This window comes from Manis javanica, chromosome 2 (genome assembly GCF_040802235.1).
Source record: "Manis javanica isolate MJ-LG chromosome 2, MJ_LKY, whole genome shotgun sequence".
Classification (NCBI taxonomy): Eukaryota; Metazoa; Chordata; class Mammalia; order Pholidota; family Manidae; genus Manis; species Manis javanica.
This window is the reverse complement of record NC_133157.1, coordinates 202,433,658-202,457,868: the sequence shown is the minus strand read 5'-3', so window position 1 is coordinate 202,457,868 and position 24,211 is coordinate 202,433,658. Positions and strand designations below refer to the sequence as shown.

The window sequence follows — 24,211 nt, the reverse complement described above, 5'->3', positions numbered from 1 at the left end:
AAGATGAAGCTATGTTTGTTTTATAACTACAGAATATGTAAGATATTGTGTAGCATACACCATGCAATGCCAGGAAAGGAGAAACTGCCAAATCTCTTGGAAAAAATAAAAGAAATTTCAAAGCAACAAGAGGCTGATGTGGCCATCTGGTTGTCACAGCTTGACATCAGAGTAATTTGTTGTTAAAGAAAATAGTGCACCATATGATTGTGGTATCTTACATTCCAGGAGAGGATAGATAAGTGAAAAAACAAGCAAGCCAACAGTGCATATATTTTATTTTGCCTTAAAAACACTGATTTTCAGTTGAGCAGTTTATGTTTTCCAAATATTCCTTCTGTCTTAGTACAGGAAAAGCTCAGAGCAACATAAGGGAATTTTCTTTGCAATTTCATATTTACTTGAAGATTTCACTTGAATTTTGTTTCAAGCAGAAACATAATCTCTGTTGAACATAAACAGCTCCCACACTATACACCCAAATCTTGAAAAAACCATGATTCTGGATTCACTGTGCTCACCTCCTACAACTTTCTGGTGTGATCTCAATTCCTTCAGTTTAAGGAGCATGTATTTACAGTAAAGACAACTGAGTCAGCTAGATTTGTTTATTTCCTTATGGGAGTAGGTAGTTCCTATGGTTCATTTAAAATTTCTCAAGTTATTATTGCAACAATTTTTCCAAACTCAGACAGAAGTTTAATATTATTTTGCATGTATGAATATGTTGTTGCTTGTGACTGTTGAGAAGTATAGTATTGCTTTGTTTACACATACCAGTTTATCTATCTTCCTATTGATGTACACATAGGCTGCTTCCAGTTTGGGACTATTATGTAAAACGGCTCAGTATGATCTTGTACAAGTCTTTTTGTAGAGTTATGTTTTCACTTCTTTAGGAAAATGTCTAGTACTGGAATTGCTGGGCCACAGGGTCTGTGCATGGTTAGTTTTACAAGAACCAGTCAGATGTTATTCTCAAGTAGAGATATCATTTCATTCTCCTACCAACAATGTATGCAAATTCTGATTGTCTCATATACTTGTCAATATTTATCAGTTTTTAATCTTGAGCCACTCTGGTGGCTGCACAAAATTTTACTTTACGGATGTACTGTAATTTATTTAGCAAAGGCCCTACAGTAAGACATTGTTTTCAATTTAAAAAATACTGTGAAAAATATCCTTACATAGTAATTTTTTTCATTAAACTAAATTAATCAATCTGATATTATAAACATTTGCATGACTTTTGTTAAGTTAATGAGAGGCCATTCAGACAGGTTGTAACAATTTATGCTCGTAAAAGTTGACTTACTCATGTTCCTTTACCACCAATAGGACTTTATTTTATCCTCACTATTGTTTCATTTCACACTAAGAATGTAAATTTAAAAAGCTCGTGTATTGGTCTTCTGTATTTCCTCTTTGATGAACAAATGGTTAAAGATTTTGCCAACATTTCCAGAGGGGCATTTATCTTATTTTGGTATTGATTTGCAAGCATTCTTTAATTATAAAGGAAATTCACCTTCTCATTTATGTTAAGAAATTTTCCTTCTGCTTAATCCTTACTTTTAATCTTTTTTTCTGTTGATTACTGACATGGCTATTTAGAATCAGGAAAAATCTATCATTGTTTTCTGTTCTGGTTTTTCCCTCTGCTGGAATGAGAAAAATAAGACTTCCCAATACTGAGAATGAATTCTCCCTATATTTATGCTTGTTCTTTCCTTTCACTTTTTACACTTTTACACTTTTAATTCTTAATATAGTTGGAATTCATTTTGATATGTGGTGTGAACTAAGAATCATTTTTAAATTGATTTATTTGTTTGACTAATGTTCTCACTACTACCTACTGAATATTTTATTTTTTGCCCTCTGATATGAAATTCTTCCTCTTTCAGATCAAATTCCTACGCATTCTTGCTTTTTTGTCAGACTTTCTGTTTAGTCCAGTCCCACATTGTAATTATAATAGCTTTATAATAAAATTTCTAGTTATATGATAAAATTTATCACATTCTTTAAACAAAAGGGAGGAGGTTTTTTACCAGATAAACTATAGAATTATTTCATCAAAAGGTTCAAAGTTGATGAGAATCATAATAAATATTTACACTTATTTCAGGAGAACTAATACCTTTATAACATGGAATCTTCCCACAGAAAAACAAGGCATATTTCTCCTAAGTAATCAACGTTGCTTTTATGTCCCCTAATACATATTATTTGCAATTTTTTCCACTTTCCATTTCTTGCAAGAATACTTCTAATATTTGTGGTTTTGCTATTTTGAATAGGATCTTTTTCATCATATTTAAAATTGGAAATTGCTGGTTTAGAGGAAAACTAGAGATCTTTGGATGGATTTTATCCCTAGCCACTTTACAAAGTCTGCCACTTTTAAATATCTTTCAGGTCTCTTCTGTGCACAACAAAAAACAAAACCAGCAAAATTTCTTTTGGTCTTCTTTCCTACATGTAACTCTTTCAGACCTTCTTATTTTTATTGATTAGCCAGAACATGCAGAACAATGGTTTAAAAAAGAAAAGATTGGTGATAGCAGGTATCTTTCCTTGCACCTGAATTCAATGTGATGTTTAATTTTGATGCTTGAAAATAAAATGAGTACTTTGCCTTTAGTGTCAAACATTTAATGTTCTTTAAATGAAATAAATCTTCTTTAAACATAGCAAGGAACCTAAACATTCCTAGAATGACTTGTTCGGTGGCCTTCTGTAATTCTTTTTTTTTTTTTTTTGGTATCATTAATATACAATTACATGAGCAACATTGTGGTTACTACATTCCCCCCATTAGCAAGTCCCCACCAAATACCCCATTATAGTCACTGTCCGTCAATGTAGTAAGATGCTATAGAGTCACTATTTGTCTTCTCTGTGCTATATTGCCTTCCCCGTGCCCCCCCTACATTATGTGTGCTAATCATAATGTTCCTTTTTCCCCCTTATCCCTCCCTTCCCACCCACCCTCCCCAGTCCTTTTCCCTTTGGTAACTGTTAGTCCTTTCTTGGGTTCTGTGAGTCTGCTACTGTTTTGTTCTTCAGTTTTTTATTTGTTCTTATACTCTACAGATGAGTGTAATCATTTAATACTTGTCTTTCTCTGCCTGGCTTATTTCACTCAGCATAACACCCTCTAGCTCCATCCATGTTGTTGCAAATGGTAGGATTTGTTTACTTCTTATGGCTGAATAATATTCCATTGTATATATGTACCACGTCTTCTTTATCCATTCATCTACTGATGGACACTACTTCTGTAATTCTTAATGGCATCCATCTAATGTGCCTAAACTAGAAACCCCACAGAAATTCCTGCTAAGACCTTCCTCACCTCTTAACATCCCCAACATCGAATTGGTCTGTTAAGTTCTTTAGAAGGCTCTCGTGATTGTATTATTCTTTTTATTTTCACTGTTGTGATTGAATTTTAGTCCTTCAATACCTCTTTCTTAAAATACTTCAACCCAATTTATCAAAATACAGTGAGATTTCTTTCAATGGCAGAAATCTAAGCACATAATCTCATGCTTTAAAAATAAAAGATTTTTTATTGCCTCAAAAGTAAAGATCAGTCTCCCTTCCATGTCAACAATGACCTTCACGATTTCATGATTTAGTCCCACTATACTATAATATAGTTATTACTCTTATTCAAAAACAAAAATGCTATCCTCCTAGAATCTGTGTCTGTGTACTTCATTCATCCCCTAATATTGCCTTCTCTGCCAAGTAATCCCCTATTCATTCTTTCAAACTAGAGATCTTAGTTCAGATGCTCCCTCTGAAATTCTCTCAAGTATTTCCTGGTATTTATTTGTCCATCCACTGGGCAGTTACATATCTGTATTTTAATACTTTCATACTAAAATCATGTATTTCTTTCTCCCCTCCTACAGTTCATGCTTTATAAGAGCAAAAATGGTTGTCCTAGAGTCATTTGTATCTTTAGACCCTGAGTAAATGAGTGTCAGTAAAGTACTGTTAAAGTTTATTTGAAATTAAAGACTAAGTTTACAAGCTAGTCAAAATGGTATGTTTCAGCTGTTCACAGATAAAGTTGCTTATTAAAGATTAAGGCAAAATCAAGTCTTTTTCTACTTTCACTTATGGAATATCAATATAAAGTAACATTTTGCTTTAAGAATGTGAAATATTTTGCAAAATCCATCACTAAAGTCTTGAAATTTACCATAAAATATCACCATCATTCTATTTCTCATCCTTGCAAAAATAGTAGATGTACACATGACCTCAGAAACTGCTAATACCTTTAAGTAAGAGAATCCTTTGAAATATTATTCAAACTACTCAATTAAGACTCTATGAAAATATATACATAATTAACATGTTATAAATGGGAACACATTTCATCTAACAGTTTCTGAGCAATTACGATATAATTAGTGACCAAAGCATATTAATATGACCAGTAGTAAAAATAAACATTTATAACATAGGGACCAAAATAATTTTGATTAAAATATCTAATAACTAATAATGTGATGTTTAAATACTATATAACTGACTAGCCATCAGATAACTTCTTTTTTCCCCAAAAGGAAAGAAACCATTTGTGTATTTACTGCTTTCCTTTTTGAGGCTTTTTGTACTTACTTTCTCTCTGGCTCTATAACTCAATGTATATTATTTTATTACAGTCTCTCTTCACACTCACAAAAGATTAGCTACATCAAGAACACACAGAAGAGTAAAGTGTAAATAAGAAACTTACTCAATTCCATGATAATGACATACTGAGGCTTTTTCAAAAGGTAAAACCCGAAGTTTCCGAGGACTAAGTTCTGGTGTCAGAATAAAAGTCTTTTCCCTGAAAAAAAATGGTTTTCATTTGTATTTAAACTTTATTTAGTGACACAGAGAAAATTCAGAAATGTCTAAAGAATGAAATCTGGCTCATTTCTCTATAATTAAATCTTACATGGGTTAAAAATTAAGTTACATCTGAAAGCATAAGGAAGAAATCGAGAAAGGTTAAACCTTTATCACTTACATTTTCTGTGTCTCAAATTTCTGAAGTTATGATGTCACTTATTTCACAAAACTATTCTAAGAAATGGATAAATCAAGAATGAAAAATGATTTGTAGTTGAAATTCAAGAAGGAGTATTAATCTGGAAGGATTTTTTCTTTTTCTTTTTTTTTTTTTTGGTGTAGTAAACTAATGTTTTGAATTTAGTAAAATTCTTTTTTTTGCAGGAGAATAATTGAAGTCAACTCAAACCTCTGAAACCAAAAGAAGTATTTCCTTTCTACTATAACACATGGGAGATCCAGACTGTAGTCTTCTTGATGCCTACTTTAAGGGTCAACGGATGTAGAGACAACTGCTGACCTCACATCTCCTGAAGCAGACTTTCAATCAGTGGCTTGTCAGAGTTAATCATATGGTGAGCTTACGTAAAATATTCATGCTCCACCCCTCCCACACCCAAACCTGCAGGGATATATCAAAATCTCAGCAAGAAGGTCTACATTAGGTTAAGCTCTCCTGGTTATTCCAATCAGCGCCCTCCTCTGCCTGAGTTAGGAGGCACAGCCCTTATGTACCTGAGTACGTCCCTGAAACTCAAAACACATTAGATGGGAATGGGAGAACTGAGCAACAGTGGTCTTTACAGAGTAAACAGGCAAAAGAAATACCAGGGGCGTGAATTCAGATTGGGAAATGGTGTATAGAAAGGCAAGTAGATAGTAGAGCACCAAAAATGAATTTGCTATGACACTTTTCCCCCTACGGCTTTGGTAATGAAAACTGCTCATTTGTCACTGAAAATTATATAGGGTATTATGATAAGCATGTGATATTATTACATTAAAATATAAGACATAAATACAATAATTAATGAATCCTAAAAAACAGAATTTGTATTCTAATGCATCCATTTAAAGTGTTTCACAAAAATTAACACTAACAAATTGCAATGACCCCAGTATTTTGATGATTATTAAAGTGAATAATTACATAATACAGAATTATTTAGGAACCGAGCATTTCACTTCTTTCCTTTACCATGTTGTCTTTCATTTCTTATTTCAGTCCCTCTCAACAACTTTATCTATTTTTGTTTAATTTTACTCACACCTTGTTCTTTCTAAAAGAAACATTATAGTAAATATGTATTTTGTTAATGTTTATTATTTCTTTGGTAATACATCAGAATCATGCCTGCAATTTGTTTAGTTTAATATAGCACTTCAGGTGGTTCCTTGCATAGGCAGACATTTAATTAAGAGTCTATAGGTTCTTTATTCATTTCCATGAAAGCACATCCTTCAGTTTTAACATAAATAGAAAATATATTTGATGATACAGTTCTTTACTAACATCAAGGTACTACATCAAACTCTCCTAAGTAACCTATAAACTACAGAAAGAATTACATCTATCTCCCTTATAACACTGAATCTAGAAAGACATTCTGGTCAAAAAGAGTCCAGCCTACATAATTCAGTTTTGGCAAACCCATCTGACCTTGCCAGTTCATGCTTAATGATTTGGCAAGACAATAATCCAAAAACTAAATAGATGAAAATGTGTATATATACTTCTTCATTTTCTTGATTCTTACAAAAAAAAGACTATCAAATTTCTCAATACTATGAGAAAAAGAAAATCACTCTAAAATTACACAATTTTTTTTCTGTATGTTTATTTACCTTTTTTTTCTTTGAGAGGGCATCTCTCCTCATATTTATTGATCATATGGTTGTTAACAACAATAAAATTCTATACAGGGGACTCAATGCACAATCATCAATCAACCCCAATCCTAATTCTCAACAGTCTCCAATCTTCTGAGGCATAACGAACCAGTTTTTACATGGTGAACAAGTTCTTACATAGTGAATAAGTTCTTACATAGTGAACAGTGCAAGGGTAGTCATCACAGAAACTTTCGGTTTTATCACGCATCATGAACTATAAACACTCAGGTCAATTATGATTATTCGTTTGATTTTTATACTTGATTTATATGTGAATCCCACATTTCTCCCTTATTATTATTATTATTATTATTAATAAAATGCTGAAGTGGTAGATAGATGCAAGATAAAGGTAGAAAACATAGTTTAGTGCTGTAGGAGGGCAAATGTAGATGATCAGGTGTGTGCCTATGGACTAAGTATTAATCCAAGCTAGACAAGGGCAGCAAAACATCCACGGATGCAGAAGATTTCTCTCAAAACAGGGGGGTTGAGGTTCTAAGCCTCACCTCTGTTGATCCCCAATTTCTCACCTGATGGCCCCCCTGCAACTGTGCCTGTCTTAGGTTGTTCCTCCCTTGAGGAATCTTACCCGTCTCCGGCTAACCAGTCATCTTCCGGGACCATACAGGGAAATGTAAAGTTGGTAAGTGAGAGAGAAGCAATATTGTTTGAAAAGGTTAGCTTTTACTTTTTTGCAGATTTATGCCCTGTGGCTTCTATGCCCAGCATTTGTCTTGAGGTATCTTTACCACTTGGAAGGATTATGATACTCGGTAATTTCGATATGAGGCACTAAAATTACACAATTTTATATCATTAAGATCATAAAGTCATTAAGACCCAGGGTTATGAAGAGCATCATATTTTCAAAGGTGGCTCCCTGTCTCTAGTGAAAATGCACATGAAGGTAATATGCTCCAACATTACATTATTTTTAAGATACAACTATCTTCAAATAAATCCTTTCCAAAATTTACTTTTAAAATCAATATTGGCCAAAACAAACTCTGTAAAAATGATCAAAATGATCTATAATTTCTAAGGTCCTTTAGAAGGTTTTCAAAATAATGGATTAACAATTAAAAGAAGCTGGGGTAGTGAACAAATGATTCAAATCTCACAAGTATTTGATGTTACAGTTTTATTTGTAATTAAGTCAACTTCAGCAACATCCCGGATTTATTAACTAGTAACCTAGTTCAAGTTAACTTGGAAAGCAAATTAGTCGTAAATTATTCATGTAGACACTGAGTTCTTATATGGTAATGTTATAGTTTCAAAGGCATTTTTATTACTTTCTCTTTCTCCTCAGTTGAAAGCCTATGCTTTTTGCTACTATTATGCACGACTGACAATGTCATAACAAATAGTGGCAAAGTCAAAACTAAAGAGTAACACAGGAAAGAGAAGTTTTAAAAAATACTTGCAAGTCAAATTATAATTTTTTCTTAAAAAGTATTGTCCTTTATATACAAAGTAGAAGCTAAAGAGACTTCTATTGGAATATGCCTAGATTGCATTTATTATGTCTATTTCCCTTACTCTAAATACCACAAACCAGTAGGACATTTGACTAAAAATGTGAGAATTAAGACCAAATGATAAACACTGGGATCAAATTTAAGAATTTTGCTTCAGTCACAGGACATCAATTAACTGGGGGAAAATGAGATGCCACATATTTTGAAAATGATTTTTTTTTAACTAATTGGAAATGATAAGTTTATCACTTACCCTTTTTGAATCTGTAAAGGTTGAAGATCTCCAATTGGTAATCCATCTGAAGTAAAGAATTTAAGCAATTCTTTAGCATCCAATAACGTAATTGAATCCCGTGGACCCTCTCTGTGGCCCAGCAACTGTTCCGATGCACAAGGTAAGGAGCCAGTTCTGGAGAAATAATGTCATGTAGATTTATTAAAAGTGGATTTGAATTCACCAATCAGCAAAAGCTGACAGAAGCAGAAACTAGAAAAATCAACAAAGAGAACTGAAGAACTGCACATTTCGGGAAGAAACTAAAGCAAAAAAAAGTTTTAAATACAGCAAATCATTTACAATCAAAGAATAGTTTGAAAAAAGCCGTGGGTCACAGGGAACCCTGCAGCTCCCATGTCAGCAATGCTGCTATAGCTACTACAGCTATTTAGCTAAAATAAAATGCTGGTATGACTAATTACTTAGTAGTGAGAAGTTATCAATCCTATAAAATTTAAATCTCAACTCCCTTGCATGTTCTGAAACCCGAGACTATTGTAGACTGTGTTGGGTAGAGACTAAATGCTCCCATTTTCTATCAGCATGAAAGATTACTTGAAGCACCAGCATGAAATGAGACGGTATCAGAACCCTCTCCAAGGCCTCTGTAGCCATGATTATGACATTATGAATAAGCAGTGAATCATTAGTGTACCTGCAATACATCCAGAACTTTACACTTTTTAAACTACTTTACATACAATATATTCTTAAGCCTCAAAAATTTCCAGGAAAAAGACAGTATGATTCTTATCTCAAAATGAAGTTAACACCTGAAAATAAGTACTTTGTGAACTGAAAATCAGTATACCAAGTTTAAAAAATCACTATTACTCCTATGTTTCAGATAAAGATACCAATATACAATAGATTGCATGACGGACCCAAGGTGACACAGCTGTTTAAAGTGACAGAGCCAGAACTAGACTGACTTTGAATTAGGTACTATTTCTACTCTATCATTCTATGAATCCAAAAAGCTCCCAGAAAAATTTTAAGACTGGAAAGAGGAAAATACTTTAGTTCTAGAAAATGTTCAAGGTTTTACCAAGCACTGAGTCAGAGATCACACTATTTCTCTGTCACCAAAGCATAAATAAAATTTTTCAATACCTACACAGAAAATTAATTTCCTGACTTTATTAATTCAATAACTTCCTGATTATGTTTACTCAAATCAAGCATTTTTATTCCCCTTATTTTTAAACTGAAAATATAAATGCAATAAATATAGTAAAACAAGAAAATACTCAAATATTTCACTGAACTTTACATTTATACTCCAAAAAAACAGGAACTACATTATGTTTAACTTAATTTCTTTTTTTTTTTCTTCCAGAAAATTCCTTGTCGTGGCTTTATTTTTTTAGTATCATTATTATACAATTACATGAACAACATTGTGGTTACTACATTCCCCCCATTATCAAGTCCCCACCACAAACCCCATTACAGTCACTGTCCATCAGCATAGTAAGATGCTATAGAGTCACTACTTGTATTCTCTGTACTATACTGCCTTCCCCGGGCCCTCCCTACATTATATTGCTAATTGTAATGCCTCTTAATCCCCTTATCCCTCCCTTCCCACTCATCCTCCCCAGTCCCTTTCCCTTTGGTAACTGTTAGTCCATTCTTGGGTTCTGTAAGTCCTTCAGTTTTCTCTTTGTTCTTACACTCCACATATGAGTGAAATCATTTGGTTCTTGTCTTTCTCTGTCTGGCTCATTTCACTGAGCATAATACCCCCTAACTCCATCCATGTTGTTGCAAATGGTAGGATTTGTTTTCTTTTTATGGCTGAATAATATTCCATTGTGTATATGTACCACATCTTCTTTATCCATTCATCTACTGTTAGACACTAAGGTTGCTTCCATTTCTTGGCTATTGCAAATAGTGCTCAGATAAACATACGGGTGCATATGTCTTTTTGAATCTGAGAAGTTATATTCTTTGAGTAAATTGCTAGGAGAGGAATTCCTGGGTCAAATGGTATTTCTATTTTGAGTTTTTTGAGGAACCTCCATACTGCTTTCCACAATGGTTGAACTAATTTACATTACCACCAGCAGTGTAGGAGGGTTCCCCTTTCTCCACATCCTCACCAACATTTGTTGTTGTTTGTCTTTTGGATGGTGGCCATCCTAACTGGTGTGAGGTGATATCTCATTGTGGTTTTAATTTGCATTTGTCTGATGATTAGCGATGTGAAGCATCTTTTCATGTGTCTGTTCGCCATCTGAATTTCTTCTTTGGAGAAGTGTCTTTTCATATCCTCTGCCCATTTTTTAATTGGATTATTTGCTTTTGGTTTGTTGAGGTACGTGAACTCTTTGTGTATTTTGGATGTCAAGCCTTTATCGGACATGTCATTTATGAATAAATTCTCCCATACTGTAGGATGCCTTTTTGTTCTACTGATGGTGTCCTTTGCTGTACAGAAGTTTTTAGTTTGATATAGTCCCACTTATTCATTTTTGTTTTTCTTTCCCTTGCCTATGAAGATATGTTCATGGAGAAGTTGTTCGTGTCTATAGTCAAGAGAGTTTTGGCTATGTTTTCTTCTAAGAGTTTTATGGTTTCATGACTTACATTCAGGTCTTTGATCCATTTCAAGTTTACTTTTGTGTATGGAGTTAGACCGTAATCTAGTTTCATTCTCTTACATGTAGCTGTCCAGTTTTGCCAACATCAGCTGTTGAAGAGGCTGTCATTTCCCCATTGTATACTCATGGCTCCTTTATCATATATTAATTGACCATATATGCTTGGGTTTATATCTGGACTCTCTAGTCTGTTCCATTGGTCTATGGGTCTGTTCTTGTGCCAGTACCAAATCATCTTGATTACTGTGGCTTTGTAGTAGAGCTTGAAGTTGGGAAGCAAGATCTCCCCCCCACCGCCACTTTATTCTTCCTTCTCAGGATTGCTTAGGCTATTTGGGGTCTTCTGTGGTTCCATATGAATTTTAGAACTATTTGTTACAGTTCGTTGAATGCTGTTGGTATTTTGATAGGGATTGCATTGAATCTGTAGATTGCTTTCGGCAGGATGGCCATTTTGACAATATTAATTCTTCCTACCCAAGAGCCTGGGATGAATTGCCATTTATTAGTGTCCTCTTTAATTTCTCTTAAGAGGGTCTTGTAGTATTCAGGGTATAGGTCTTTCACTTCCTTGGTTAGATGTATTTCTAAGTATTTTATTTTTTTTGATGCAGTTGTGAATGGAATTGTTTTCCTGATATCTCTTTCTGCTAGTTCATTTTTAGTGTATAGGAATGCAACAGATTTCTGTGTATTAATTTTGTATCCTGCAACTTTGCTGAATTCAGATATTAGTTCTATTAGTTTTGGAGTGGATTCTTTAGGGTTTTTATGTATAATATCATGTCATCTGTAAACAGGGACAGTTTGACTTCTTCCTTACCAATCTAGATGCCTTTTATTTCTTTGTGTTGTCTGATTGTCTGATTGCTGTGGCTAGACCTCCAGAACTATGTTGAATAAAAGCAGGGAGAGTGGGCATCCTTGTTTTGTTCCCGATCTTAGAGGAAAAGCTTTCAGCTTCTTGCTGTTAAGTATGATGTTGGCTGTGGGTTTGTCATATATGGTCTTTATTATGTTGAGGTACTTGCCCTCTATAACCATTTTGTTGAGAGTTTTTATCATGAATGGATGTTGAATTCGATAGAATGCTTTTTCAGCATCTATGGAGATGATCATGTGGTTTTTTGTTCTTTTTATTGATGTGGTGGATGATGTTGATGGATTTTCAAATGTTGTACCATCCTTGCATCCCTGGGATGAATCCCACTTATCATGGTGTATGATTCTTTTGATGTATTTTTGAATTCGGTTTGCTCATATTTTGAGTATTTTTTCTTCTACATTCATCAGGGATATTGGTCTATAGTTTTCTTTTTTTGTGTTGTCTTTGCCTGGTTTTGGTTAGAGTGATGCTGGCCTTGTAGAATGAGTTTGGAAGTATTCCCTCTTCTTCTATTTTTTGGAAAACTTTAAGGAGAACAGGTATTGTCTTCTCTAAATGTCTGATAAAATTCAACAGTGAACCCATCTGATCCAGGGATTTGTTCTTGGGTAGTTAATTTTAATTTAATTTCTATATAACTAGTCTCTAACAGTGACTTGCAAATGTTTTGTAATGAATATTACTCATTTAACACATTGAATGCAATGGGGAAATGTATGACTTGCATTTATATAGAACCTTGGACACAAGGATATCAAAGCAATTTAAAAGCCCAGTTTGTGTAAGTTACCCTACCAAAATATGTTATAGATTTAAATAAATAAATAATAAAATAACACTTAATTTTGTTCAGTGTTTCAAGCTTTCACAAAGTATTTTTTCATATATTATCTTATTATCACAACTTTGAAGTGGAAGTGGGATTGTCATACCCATTTTAAAGATGAGGCAACACAATCACTCAACAACAGGTGACTGAGTTTGTCTAAAACCAAATTCTTGACTTCTAAATTTCACTATGCAATGGTCCTTTACTTTCCAGCTAACCCTGTTTTAACACAAAACAAATTCTGAAAATAGGCAACACAAGTTCTGTCCCCAGCCAAGAATTCAATGGTATCTCCCCATGTTCTGAAGTGATTGCATATTCAACTGGCCATTTACTTTGTAAATACCATGTGAGGTCCTAAAAGGAGCTCACTAATGGTAATTCAAGACTCATAATCACTGCTCATAATTTAATATATAGGTGTGACTTGAAGTAGGAGACAGAGAAGAAGGGAGTGAAAGGAGATAAATATAACAATGTAGAATGAGGTACAAAGGGTACAATAAGTTTCATGAAAGAAGTACTAACACAGTCCTTAGGTAATTAAAGAAGGAAGAGAACACTGAGTTGCAGCATTTATAAAAGACTTCAAAAAAAGGTGATATTTGATTTAGACATTGAATGGCAAACCAAGATGGCAAGTTCAAGATGATGGATAAAACATACACATTAACTTCTCCGCTCATACAAACAAATCACAATGTTGAAGTAGCGGGTATAAATTCACAACAGGTTGAGAAAAGGAAGAATGAAACATGGTAGACAAAATATTTTAATTAATTTCAAAAAAGAATAAACTAGATCAAATGCCTCAATAAGAACTAGAAAGAAACCTGCAAAAAAGGCAGAATCTGTCTTCATCCCAACCCACAAAATCACAGCAAGACTCTAAACTTGGGCTCAAGGAGTAGCAATGGAGAGAAATCAGGCAATTTATTTTAAGAACCCTACTAGAGCAGTTGTTCAAGTACCATCCCTACATCCCCCTAACTCCCCTGCTTTTACCTCCAAGTTAAAAATAGGGAAATTGCTCTCTGAAGATCTAGAACTATATGCTTGTTCCAGTATGGTGGTGACATCTCCAGAATAAAGCCCTCTAATGTGAGGGTTGGGTGAAGGACCAAGGCTGCCTGCCTTCTGATACCCCAGGTACCCTAAGGAGAATTCTGCCAGGTATGCTCTACCCTGCATTGCTCCCTCCTCCCAACATTCAGGTGAGAACAGGTGGAGGAAAGGACTACACACAGAGAAAACACATGACAGTTACCTATGTACAAAAGCCTGGTACTAAACTTTTAGTTATAAACAATCAAGGGCCACCAAGACGTTGGAGAAAAATAAATATAAGAGAAAAACACGAGAGGAGCAAATAAAAAACCCAAAGGATAATGAGATTATTCAAGAAACAGATAAAAGAAGTTAAAAGAAAATTCCAATTAATATCTTTAAAGAATTTTCTCAATTCTCATGATTAAAAAAACTAGTTGCTAATGAAATAGGGTAGAGAACAAAAAAGAAGTATTAGTAATTTAAAGTATGACTACCAATAAACTTGCCAGAAAAGCTGAAAGCAAAGGTCAAGGAAATAGCCTAGAACATAGAGCAGAAAAGATGGAGATGGATTTTTGAGAGAAAAATCAAATGTGAATGCAAAAAAACAACAACAAAAAAATCAATCCAGAATGTTTAATATTACTTAAAACATATGTCAAAGAGAAAGAAAAAAAGAAAATAGGAGGGAGAAATTATTGAAGAAATAATAGAATATTTCCCAGAGTCAAAAAAAAGACAAAAGTCTTGAGACCAAAACATTTCACACCATGATGGCATCATGTAATTTCAGAACATTAAGGAAAATAGAAAATTCTGAAAGTTCCAGAGACAGAATACCTATGAAGGAACAAAAATCAATCTGGCATAAGTTTTTCATTAAGATATGAGACCCAAGAAAACAGACCTGACCTAGATATATGATCAAAAGAAATACCAGAATGACAGCTGTGCAGGTAGGAAGGGTCAGTCCAAATTAAAGTAGGAAGTCAGAGAGGTGCAAGAAAAATGACTTCAAGAAGAAAAATAACTGTCTATTGTAAATAACATATAGTTCAGAGGTAAAGAATTAAAAGTGAAGAGAAACAGTGTTAATTTCCCCTGTTAAAAGTTAAAATTTATGGCTGAAAATTTATAGCCAAGAAATCGAAATTCTTTTGTGGATAGCCTATCCTTTTCTTAATCTTCTTTCTACATTGTTCTTCTTCCTGACCTAAGAACATGAGAGATCCTTAGGAAATGGTCCCTAGCCCTCTTCTCTTTTCTCTACATGGTATCACCAAGAGATGTCATCCACTTTTGCATTTAAGGACTCCTTTGGATGATAACTACCAATTGGCTTTCAGATTTCTCCTCCAGTCCCACTTGATGTATCTACTTACATAATTCATAGATCAGACTTAGCATTCCTAAAATACAACTCTTAATTTTCTCCCCAAAGCTGTTCATACCCTTACTTCCCACTAATCTTCCCCATCCCATGAGTAGGAACACCACTCACCATGTTGCTCAAACCAGAAATCTGAATTATCTTGGATGCCTCTCTTTCCCTTTCTTCCACATGCAATCCATCAATGAGATTTTTCCATCTTACCACCAAATTACATCCCAAATTATTTCTCCACTACTATTCTAGTTAGAAGCCAAAGTTATCTCCCATTAGAATACCTAGTTGATCTCTGTATTCCTAATATCTTCCTCCTACAATTTATTTGCAACAAAAGAGCAAAAGGAATTTTGTAAAATTAGATTGCATCACTCTTTGGTATAAAATCCTTCAAAAGCTTACCAAGAAACTAACAATAAAATTCAAAATCTGTATTATGATATATAAGGTCCCATATGATTAAAAGTGCTTCACTTATTTATCCTTCAGTCTCAGCTCAAATGTTACCTCCTCAGAGCTTTCCCTGACCACCCACCTGATCTAAGTTACCACCACTTCCCTCCCCTCAACAAATAAAATTATCCTCCCTTAGTTCCTTTATTTGTTTCATTCATCACGTATAGAGTAAATTATAATTATTATATTTACTTGTCTAGTTGTTTTCTGTGACTGTCTCTCCCTTAATAGGTAAGCTCTAAAAGGAGAGCCTGACACATAACTGGTGCTCAGAAAGTATCTGTTAATATACATAACAAAATATTATAGCAAGTCATAAATGTTATCAACAGAAGAGCTAAAAATAAAAATGAGATTTGCAATACTTGGGAGGAAGGCAATATAAGGCAGCTAAATTCCACATCTTTTATCCCATTATTCCATCATCCAAAAAGTATGTATGACGTGTCTACTACATACTGAACCAAATAAAAATAAATGCAATACAAAAATAAATTCTGTCTCTTGGAGTTAGTTAATAGCTACTATTAACATATAAGACATATAAGACAGTAAAACATATAAGACAGTATACAAACATATAAGACAGTAAAACAGAGACAGTTTAAAGTGGCCCCTGTATTGTTTAAATTTTTCTTACATGTGCATATACTTGTGCATGTCTATGGAAAATAGTCTGAAAAGCCATCCACTAAAGTGCTAACTGTGATTATGTATATCTGGAAAGTGCAAGGAGAAGTAATGGAAGAAAAGCATTTTCTCAATATTACTACTCTATAATGCCGTATCTCTCTATCTATCTGGTTACAGTAAGCATTTATCTCTTTTATAATAAGACTATATACTACTTATATTTCATAAACACAACTTAAGTATTGAGAAAAAATTTTTCATTTAAAACTAACTACTGAGCTATTTAGACATTACCTCATTTTTTGTTTTGCTTTTTCGAAAGTTTCCAAATTTTGAAAAACATGCCTTTCTGGCCATTCTAGAGGATTGGTTTCCATTAGACTTGAAGAACTAGGTTCCACTGGACTGGTATCTAAGAGAAAGAAATATACGTAAGTACTGACAGTATTAACATACTGAATTTCGATATACAAAATGTATACATGTAGATAAATATACACATCCATGCATGCACATGTATTTATGAAGCCATGTTGGACTGATTGCACAATATTACATCAGGCATTTACTAAGGATATCTCTGATGGCCTGAACTGTGCAAAATACCATAGAAAAGTTTTGAGGAAATGAAAAAAAATCAATGTTAAGTCTTATTTATTTTACTATATCCTCATAATAGAAGTTATGAGCTAGAATTCAGAAAACAAATTAGCACTGTAAGGATTCATGTATAACAAAAATTTGTTTGCTGATTTTATGAAATTAGTTCTAAATGAAAAGAAAGCATCTCTGTGAATTATATATTAGATATAGTATGTGATTTTCATACTGTAAACAGGAATTAGCACATTATCCAGAAAAATCCCTATCTTTAAAGAGATTACCTCATTCTCAAAAGTACAAAAATACAATAAATAACTCATGACATTTTCAGGCAAAGGTTACTTTACTTTAGAAATAATTTCTCACTTATCTATTAGTGTAGGAAGCCTTAACACACACATCTTCAAGTACATCAGTAACATTATTTTACTACTAATAAAATATTCTGTGCACAGGTGTGATTATGTTCCTAGCTATTATGCTACAGTAAACTAAACATCGAAGAGTGCTGATTCTCATCAAAAAATACAAGGGGACAGCTTCCATTTTCATTGTAAATCATGAGTACATACAAACTATTTTAATAGTGACAAAATTACTAACTGTATTATTTTTTTTGGATTCCAAAACTATCTGGCTTTTATAATTATTTTAAACCTTTTACACACTGTTCTAAAAATCTGAAGATTACTGGATGTTAGGCTAGTTAGTAATTCAACTAATCATCAACCCTGACAAAAATACCCATTTTATAATTTCAGGTTTTACAAAATGATAATGATTTGATAAAGAAATTTTTAAACGAAACAGAAAAAAATTAAACATGAATAAAAACATAAACCAACTGTGTGTTACTCCCCCTTTATTTATTAACTATTAAGCCATGAATATTTTTAAATATTTTAATAATTTAAAAGATTCTAATATTTTATTTTATCTAATGCCTACATTGGATTTCACCAACCAAACAGATCAGTTCCTGTCTCTCGATAAAGATGATGAAATACTGACTCTTTTATAGATTAGTAAGCTTTATAATGAAATAATCTGCTTTTTGATGTTGATATGTCTTTCCACTAAAAGTATAAAGAAAGAAGTCATTGGCAATTCTGAACAGTTATATGCTGAGTTCACAAAAGAATACAAGCCATGTTAAATAAAAGTAAGCATTAACTGCTCCTAGATATTATAATTAATCAACTTAATTATTATTAACTTTGTCTAAACAATCTACCTAAATATAAGTAACATTCATAAGTGCTATGTCTTTTGGGGAAATAACATAATTCTTAAACTAAAACACAATATTTTATGTGGCAGTCAGAACACTGAGCTACTGTGACAATCAAAAAGCACAAAAACGCCTCTGAGAAACCAAGAATACTTTTAAAAAAGTGTTTTCCTTTACAAGAGAAAAAAAGAAATGGAAGCAATACAATAGGGAAACAGAGACTTAACACCTGCCCTACAAAATCTTAAGTCGCAGCAAACAAAAAAGGAAGCAATATTGCAGAAATAATATGTGGTTAATGAATATAAGCCACTATGGAACCTTACATTTGTAAATATAAAGGAAGCAATATTGCAGAAATAATATGTGGTTAATGAATATAAGCCACTATGGAACCTTACATTTGTAAATATAAACAAATCACAAAGAAAAGGTTGTAATTTGTATATGCTGTTTACTAAAGCAAGAATTATAAATACACACTAGAAAATTCTGATTAAAATTTTTGGAATAATAAAGTCGTGATCTTATAGAATTACCTAAAAAAACTCATTTATGCAGTATGTTTATGTTCCCAGTGCTCCCAGGTAAAGGATACAGTTACAGATTTTGAGTTCGGATATCACATTTGGCATTGTGAAAGTCTGCAGCAACTTTGTGGCAATGAATAAATAAAATGGTTACATCAAGACCTTTTTTCCATACTGACTTTCATTTGTTACACATGCTAGAGTTTTTACAAAAAAAAATAAGCAGATCAATAAACCTAACAATTGCTAATACCTTCTAATGTATGTGATTGTAAATAATGGGTCAGAACATGAAACATGATTGACTTTGCTGTTTCCCAGGCTGCACAATTTGCATATAGATGCGTTTATTCAAACAAAAGCTACAAAGGATGTTAAAAATCACAACTTCATTCTTAGGAGTCATGTTCAAATGTACAACCTGTCAAATTTCAGTTCATGTTCTAAGAAATCTTCAGGGCTTCTTTTATTTGTTCAACAATTATTTGGAGGAGGAATCTACTCCTATATGTCAGGTGCCATGTTAGGCTTTAGGGTACTAGAGAAAGAAAACAGGCACACCCCTTACCTTCAGAAACCATATAGTACTGCGAGAGGACAACTACTTATTTAGCATATATATTACTACAATTTAAAATAATCAAAGAAATATATAAAGAGCAATAATCAAAGAAAAATACAAAGAATGAGTGCAACAGACAAGTTAAATGGAGAAGGTCTGGGAAAGCCTCTTTGAGAAAGTAACATTTAAGTCAAGATCTGAAGAATGATTATCCATTAACCAGATAAAGACTGGGAGAAAGACATTCCAGAAAGAAGTCTTTGCCTGTGATGGAGAGGAATGTGTCCCTAAGATGGAGAGGAATGTGACACGTTCAAGGAACTGAAAGATTCTCTGTAGTAATAAGGAAATAGAAATGTGAACTGGAGGAAGCTAGAATCACCATAAGGTCAAATATCATTTAGGGTTTTTACAAGTCACATTAAGGATGACACCTTCTTTGTACAGTGGGAAACAATCACAAAGGTTTGAGCAAAGGAGCAACATAATCTGATTTCCATTTTAAAATGACCACTCCTGTATCTCAGTGTGTTGTGTCCTAGAACTTGACTCTGTATGGGTAACTGTAAGATACAATTCCTTAAACTTATATAAAACCCCTTCCAATTATTTCAATCCTTTCTACCTTTCAACTGTTTTCTCCTGTACAAATCCTCTAGGTAAGCCAACCTCTCTCTTGATCTGTTTGCAACCTTTCTTACTTGCATGACTGTGTATGTCCTTCCTCCAGCTTGAAAATCCTGTCTTCTCCTCTCTACCTAGATCCTACGCATCCCTCAAGACCTACAGCAAGTCCCTTGGCTCCTACCAAAATTTTCTATGACTATTCTATCCTACTTATATTCCTCTCTTCTAAATTCATATTTATTTAACCAACAAATATATTGTACTTAATATCAGGCAACTTTGTAAGTAACTTACAAATAATTAATTTAATCCTCATGACAACCTCTGTCATCCCTAATTTAAAGATAGGAAAATAAGGCTCACAGAAGTTAGAGAACTTGTCCAAGGTCACACAGCAAGTAAGCTGCAGAGCCAGGATGCAACCTTGTTAGTTTTGCTCCAGGGATCATGCTTTAACCAAGAAGCTATCCATCTCACTTACTGAACACATCCTCCATTTACAAGTAACCTTATACTGTCTCCAACACCTTTTGGATCTCTCTGCATTGCTATTTAAATTTGGTATGGATATGCAATACTGATGATAATGATAATGATAATGATAATCATACAAATGACAGCTAACAATTTTTGGCATTTATTATGTTCCAAGTGTTTAACATACATCAACTCATTTAATCCTCACAATAACCCTGGTAAAGGGATAATATTATTATCTCCATTATAAACAGGAGGCATGGAAAGGTTAAATAAGTTGCCCAAAGACATTCAGCTAACAAGTGACAAAACTGAGATTTGAGCCTTGTAAGTCTAGCTCCAGAGCCTGGGCTCTTGAACCCAGTGGCACTAGATGCTGCCTTCGTATTTCTAATATGTCAAAATATGTCATATGCCTGTTGAAAGCCAAGGATCCAAATTCTTACATCTTTGTGCAGTATCATGGTGTCAGAGAAAAGGCACTCAACAAACATTATCGCTAACTTGATTTTTGGGGGGTCATTTTCTTATTAACCTATGGAAAAGAACTTATTTTCACAGCATAAAAACAAAAAATTGTCCTATACATTTAAAATGCCAGGCAATCATCAAATGCTTTCTTGTTAGATCTTGAAAAACTTTATGCTATTCAAGTTCATCACAAGAATAGAAACCAGGAAAATACAAAGAAATGCCAAGTTAACACAGAAATAATTTCCACCTCCTCAAGTGATTTTTGGTGACTGTTCCTGTTATAATAACTGGCAAATGTGGAGTATCTTATTATATGAGCATATTATTATATGTAATTTAGTTACTGTGTAAATTTACTGTATAGGTTCTACTATTTTTACCTTATGAAAATATTGCTTACTGTAAACCCCCCATTCTAGCAGTTTAATAAAAGCAGTAAGAGAGATCACCTTAAAATGCTTTCTCCCTCTACTCAAAAATAATTATACCGAACATGCCTAATGAAAAAAGTTAGAACTAAGTTTTTAATATTTAATGATAAGAAACACAGCTCATTACATATACATACATACTTGTACATACAAATTTATACCACTATTTAAATTTATAAGATATATTTTGATCAATACATTTTATTAGTTTTAATAACAAATAACTAGCATAAATGCCACACATGTGAAAAGAACTAATATTTAAAGTAACATAAAACTTACCATTCAACATATTGGAGGTTTTGTCTGTCTTTATTAGAATTGTTTTAGGAACATCAGCATCAAAATGATCTAAAAAGTGTTGCCTTGTGAGCACTAATAGACTTTTGAGTTCATCAACCGAAATTACTTCAGGCTTGTTTGCCAACTTTCTCCTTTCTGCAGACAACAAACCAGTATGATTAGCCATATGACTGATATTGTTAAGCCCCTCTAGAGTGCATCTACTGCTCTTTTATAGGAAATATTTCCAAAAGTATAACAACTGAACTTCTCCAGCAAATCAATGATCCTGTGTAGGCTACTTTTTGTTTCAATTCCATTTGTAGATAATAGTAGAATTCCCAGTTACTTGAGAGAAACGGGAATAGAGTAATTTGTTAACACCAAAAGGTGATAGGTGGTAAAGGCAAGTTTATAAAAGTTTTCAGAAATATACTGCAGAGCCTTAAGAATGGCCTTATACTGAGGTTTATTTGGAAATAAAACCTGTAATACTTTCAGTTGAAGATGGTAGGTTGGCTACCTCCACCTATTTCTTGTCTTGCCCAAAACCTAAAATCATAGAAAAGAATAAGAAAGGACAACAAAAGAGGAAACATAAACAGTGACAATTTTTAATCAACTTTGGAAGACAAGACAATGGTGGAGTGGTAGCTGAGTCGTCAAACCACAAAAAGGGTCAACTTGGGTGATGCAGACGCACTGCCTATGAGGTTACTAGGAAGGTGCTTGCTGGTAAGGCCCAGGGCTGACATAGGACTGGAGATATGGCTGCCTAGGGAAGGAGCAGTGAGAACTCAAGATCCTCACCTCACCCTCCAGCCCTACTTAGCCAGGTGACTCTGCCCTCATTTTTTTTTGCATTAACTGAAAAGAAGTCCCAGCCAAGGAACATTCAGTACACAGAAAGGTAGCACTGATGCTTGGGTTATGACTAAGGGAGCATTAAAAGTCTGCCACTGTGGAAAGCAACACAGAGGCTCCTCAAAAAACTAAAAATAGAAATACCATTTAACCCAGGAATTCCACTCCTAGGAATTTACCCAAACAAAACAAGATCCCAGATTCAAAAATACATATGCACCCCTATGTTTATTGCAGCCCTATTTACAATAGCCAAGGCATGGAAGCAACCTAAGTGTCCATCAGTAGATGAATGGATAAAGAAGAGGTGGTACATATACACAATGGAATATTATTCAGCTATAACAAGAAAACAAATCCTACCATTTGCAACAACATGAATGGAGCTAGAGGGTATTTTGCTCAGTGAAATAAGCCAAGCAGAGAAAGATAAATACCATATAATTTCACTTTTTGTGGAGTATAAAAACAAAGCAAAACTGAAGAAAGAAAATAGCAGTAGAAGCACTGACACAAAGAAGGGACTAGTGGTTACCAAGAGGGAGGGGCTGGGATAGAGGGAGGGCAGAGGATGCAGGGGATAAATGGGCACAATAATTCGCCATAATATAAGCTGGAAACAAGGATGGTAGTACAGCATGGAGAATATAGTCAATGATTCTGTAACATCTTTCTACGTTGATAGTAACTGCATTAGAGGGAGTGAGGATTTAATAATAGGGTTTTGCCGAACCACTGTGTTGTATATTTGAAACCAATGTAAGATTGTATATCAATAATACTTCAACTAAAATAAAAAAATTCTGCATGCTGACAGGGCTAACTCCCAGCCCCACAGACAGAAAGCTAGCAGCTACCAGTGCCCCACTGGAAGATTAAAGGTTTCTTGTCTTGAAAAACTGAATGCCCTAGAGAAAAGAATGTGATACTGATACTGAGAAGGAGGTAGGGATGGGAACTGAATTGTCACTCCACCACTCTATAGTGCAGCTTACCAGATATGATGTTTTGGTGAGGCATCTAAAACTCCAACTTAAAACAGAACAGACAAAAAAGAATCACTGGACATTGAGGGAAAGGTATTGAGGGGAGAGGGGACTCTGCATTTCCACGGTCTGATGTTTCTATGAGCAAAACAATGTTTACAGCTCCTCTTCCTCCCATCACTCACTGAGCTAATCTACAGAAGAAACGAGGCAAGCTCTGATCAGATCCTTTCTCTCCAACTTTCATCTGAGCCAAGCAAGTCCTCAGGATGCTATTCTCTGCAATAAGGTGAGCCCTGTCTCCACTGGGGTTAGCCCTGCCTCCGATGGATTCATCTGCAGTTGCCTAGCTCTGACAGTAGCTCAGAGAATAAATTCAATTCTGGGTGTATTTATCACAAAATCTGGCCTTAAATCTAAAAAGTCATCTTTCAAACCAGCTTTCATCTCCATTGCCAGTAATTTATCTCTATTAGTGTGTTTCTTAGGTTTATTTTTTTAATTGGTTCCAACTTTGAGAGCGGAAGAGAGTATTACTTATTGGGGCCCTCAAACTAAAAAAAAGTCCAGGATGAAAAAGAGAGACTAAAGCAAGCAAAGAGAAAAAAAGGAGCCCAGCAGAAATAAAAACATAGCAGGGAATGAAAGAAAGCTTGTTATAATTAATATTTTCAAAGAATAAGAGAAGAAACTATACCCATGAAACAAGTACAGAATGCTTTGATAAAGGAATAGTCAATGAACAAAAAAAGACTTTTAAAATTAAGCACATGA

General features: G+C 33.9%; 1 protein-coding gene across 4 annotated transcripts in view; it reads right to left on the bottom strand.

Annotated features, from left to right (window-relative positions):
- Positions 1-24,211, bottom strand: part of MTBP (MDM2 binding protein) — a 77,729-nt gene that overhangs the window by 9,353 nt on the left and 44,165 nt on the right. For all 4 annotated transcript variants that reach the window (XR_012128392.1, XM_073230029.1, XM_073230028.1 and 1 more), the window contains exons 14-17: positions 21,588-21,743; positions 16,665-16,782; positions 8,497-8,652; positions 4,766-4,861 (exon numbers count right to left, since the gene is read on the bottom strand). Coding sequence is in view for 3 of the 4 variants with exons in the window: in XM_073230029.1 (XP_073086130.1) it covers positions 4,766-4,861; positions 8,497-8,652; positions 16,665-16,782; positions 21,588-21,743 (526 nt within the window). In the remaining variant the exon portion in view is untranslated. The remainder of the gene's footprint in view (positions 1-4,765; positions 4,862-8,496; positions 8,653-16,664; positions 16,783-21,587; positions 21,744-24,211) is intronic.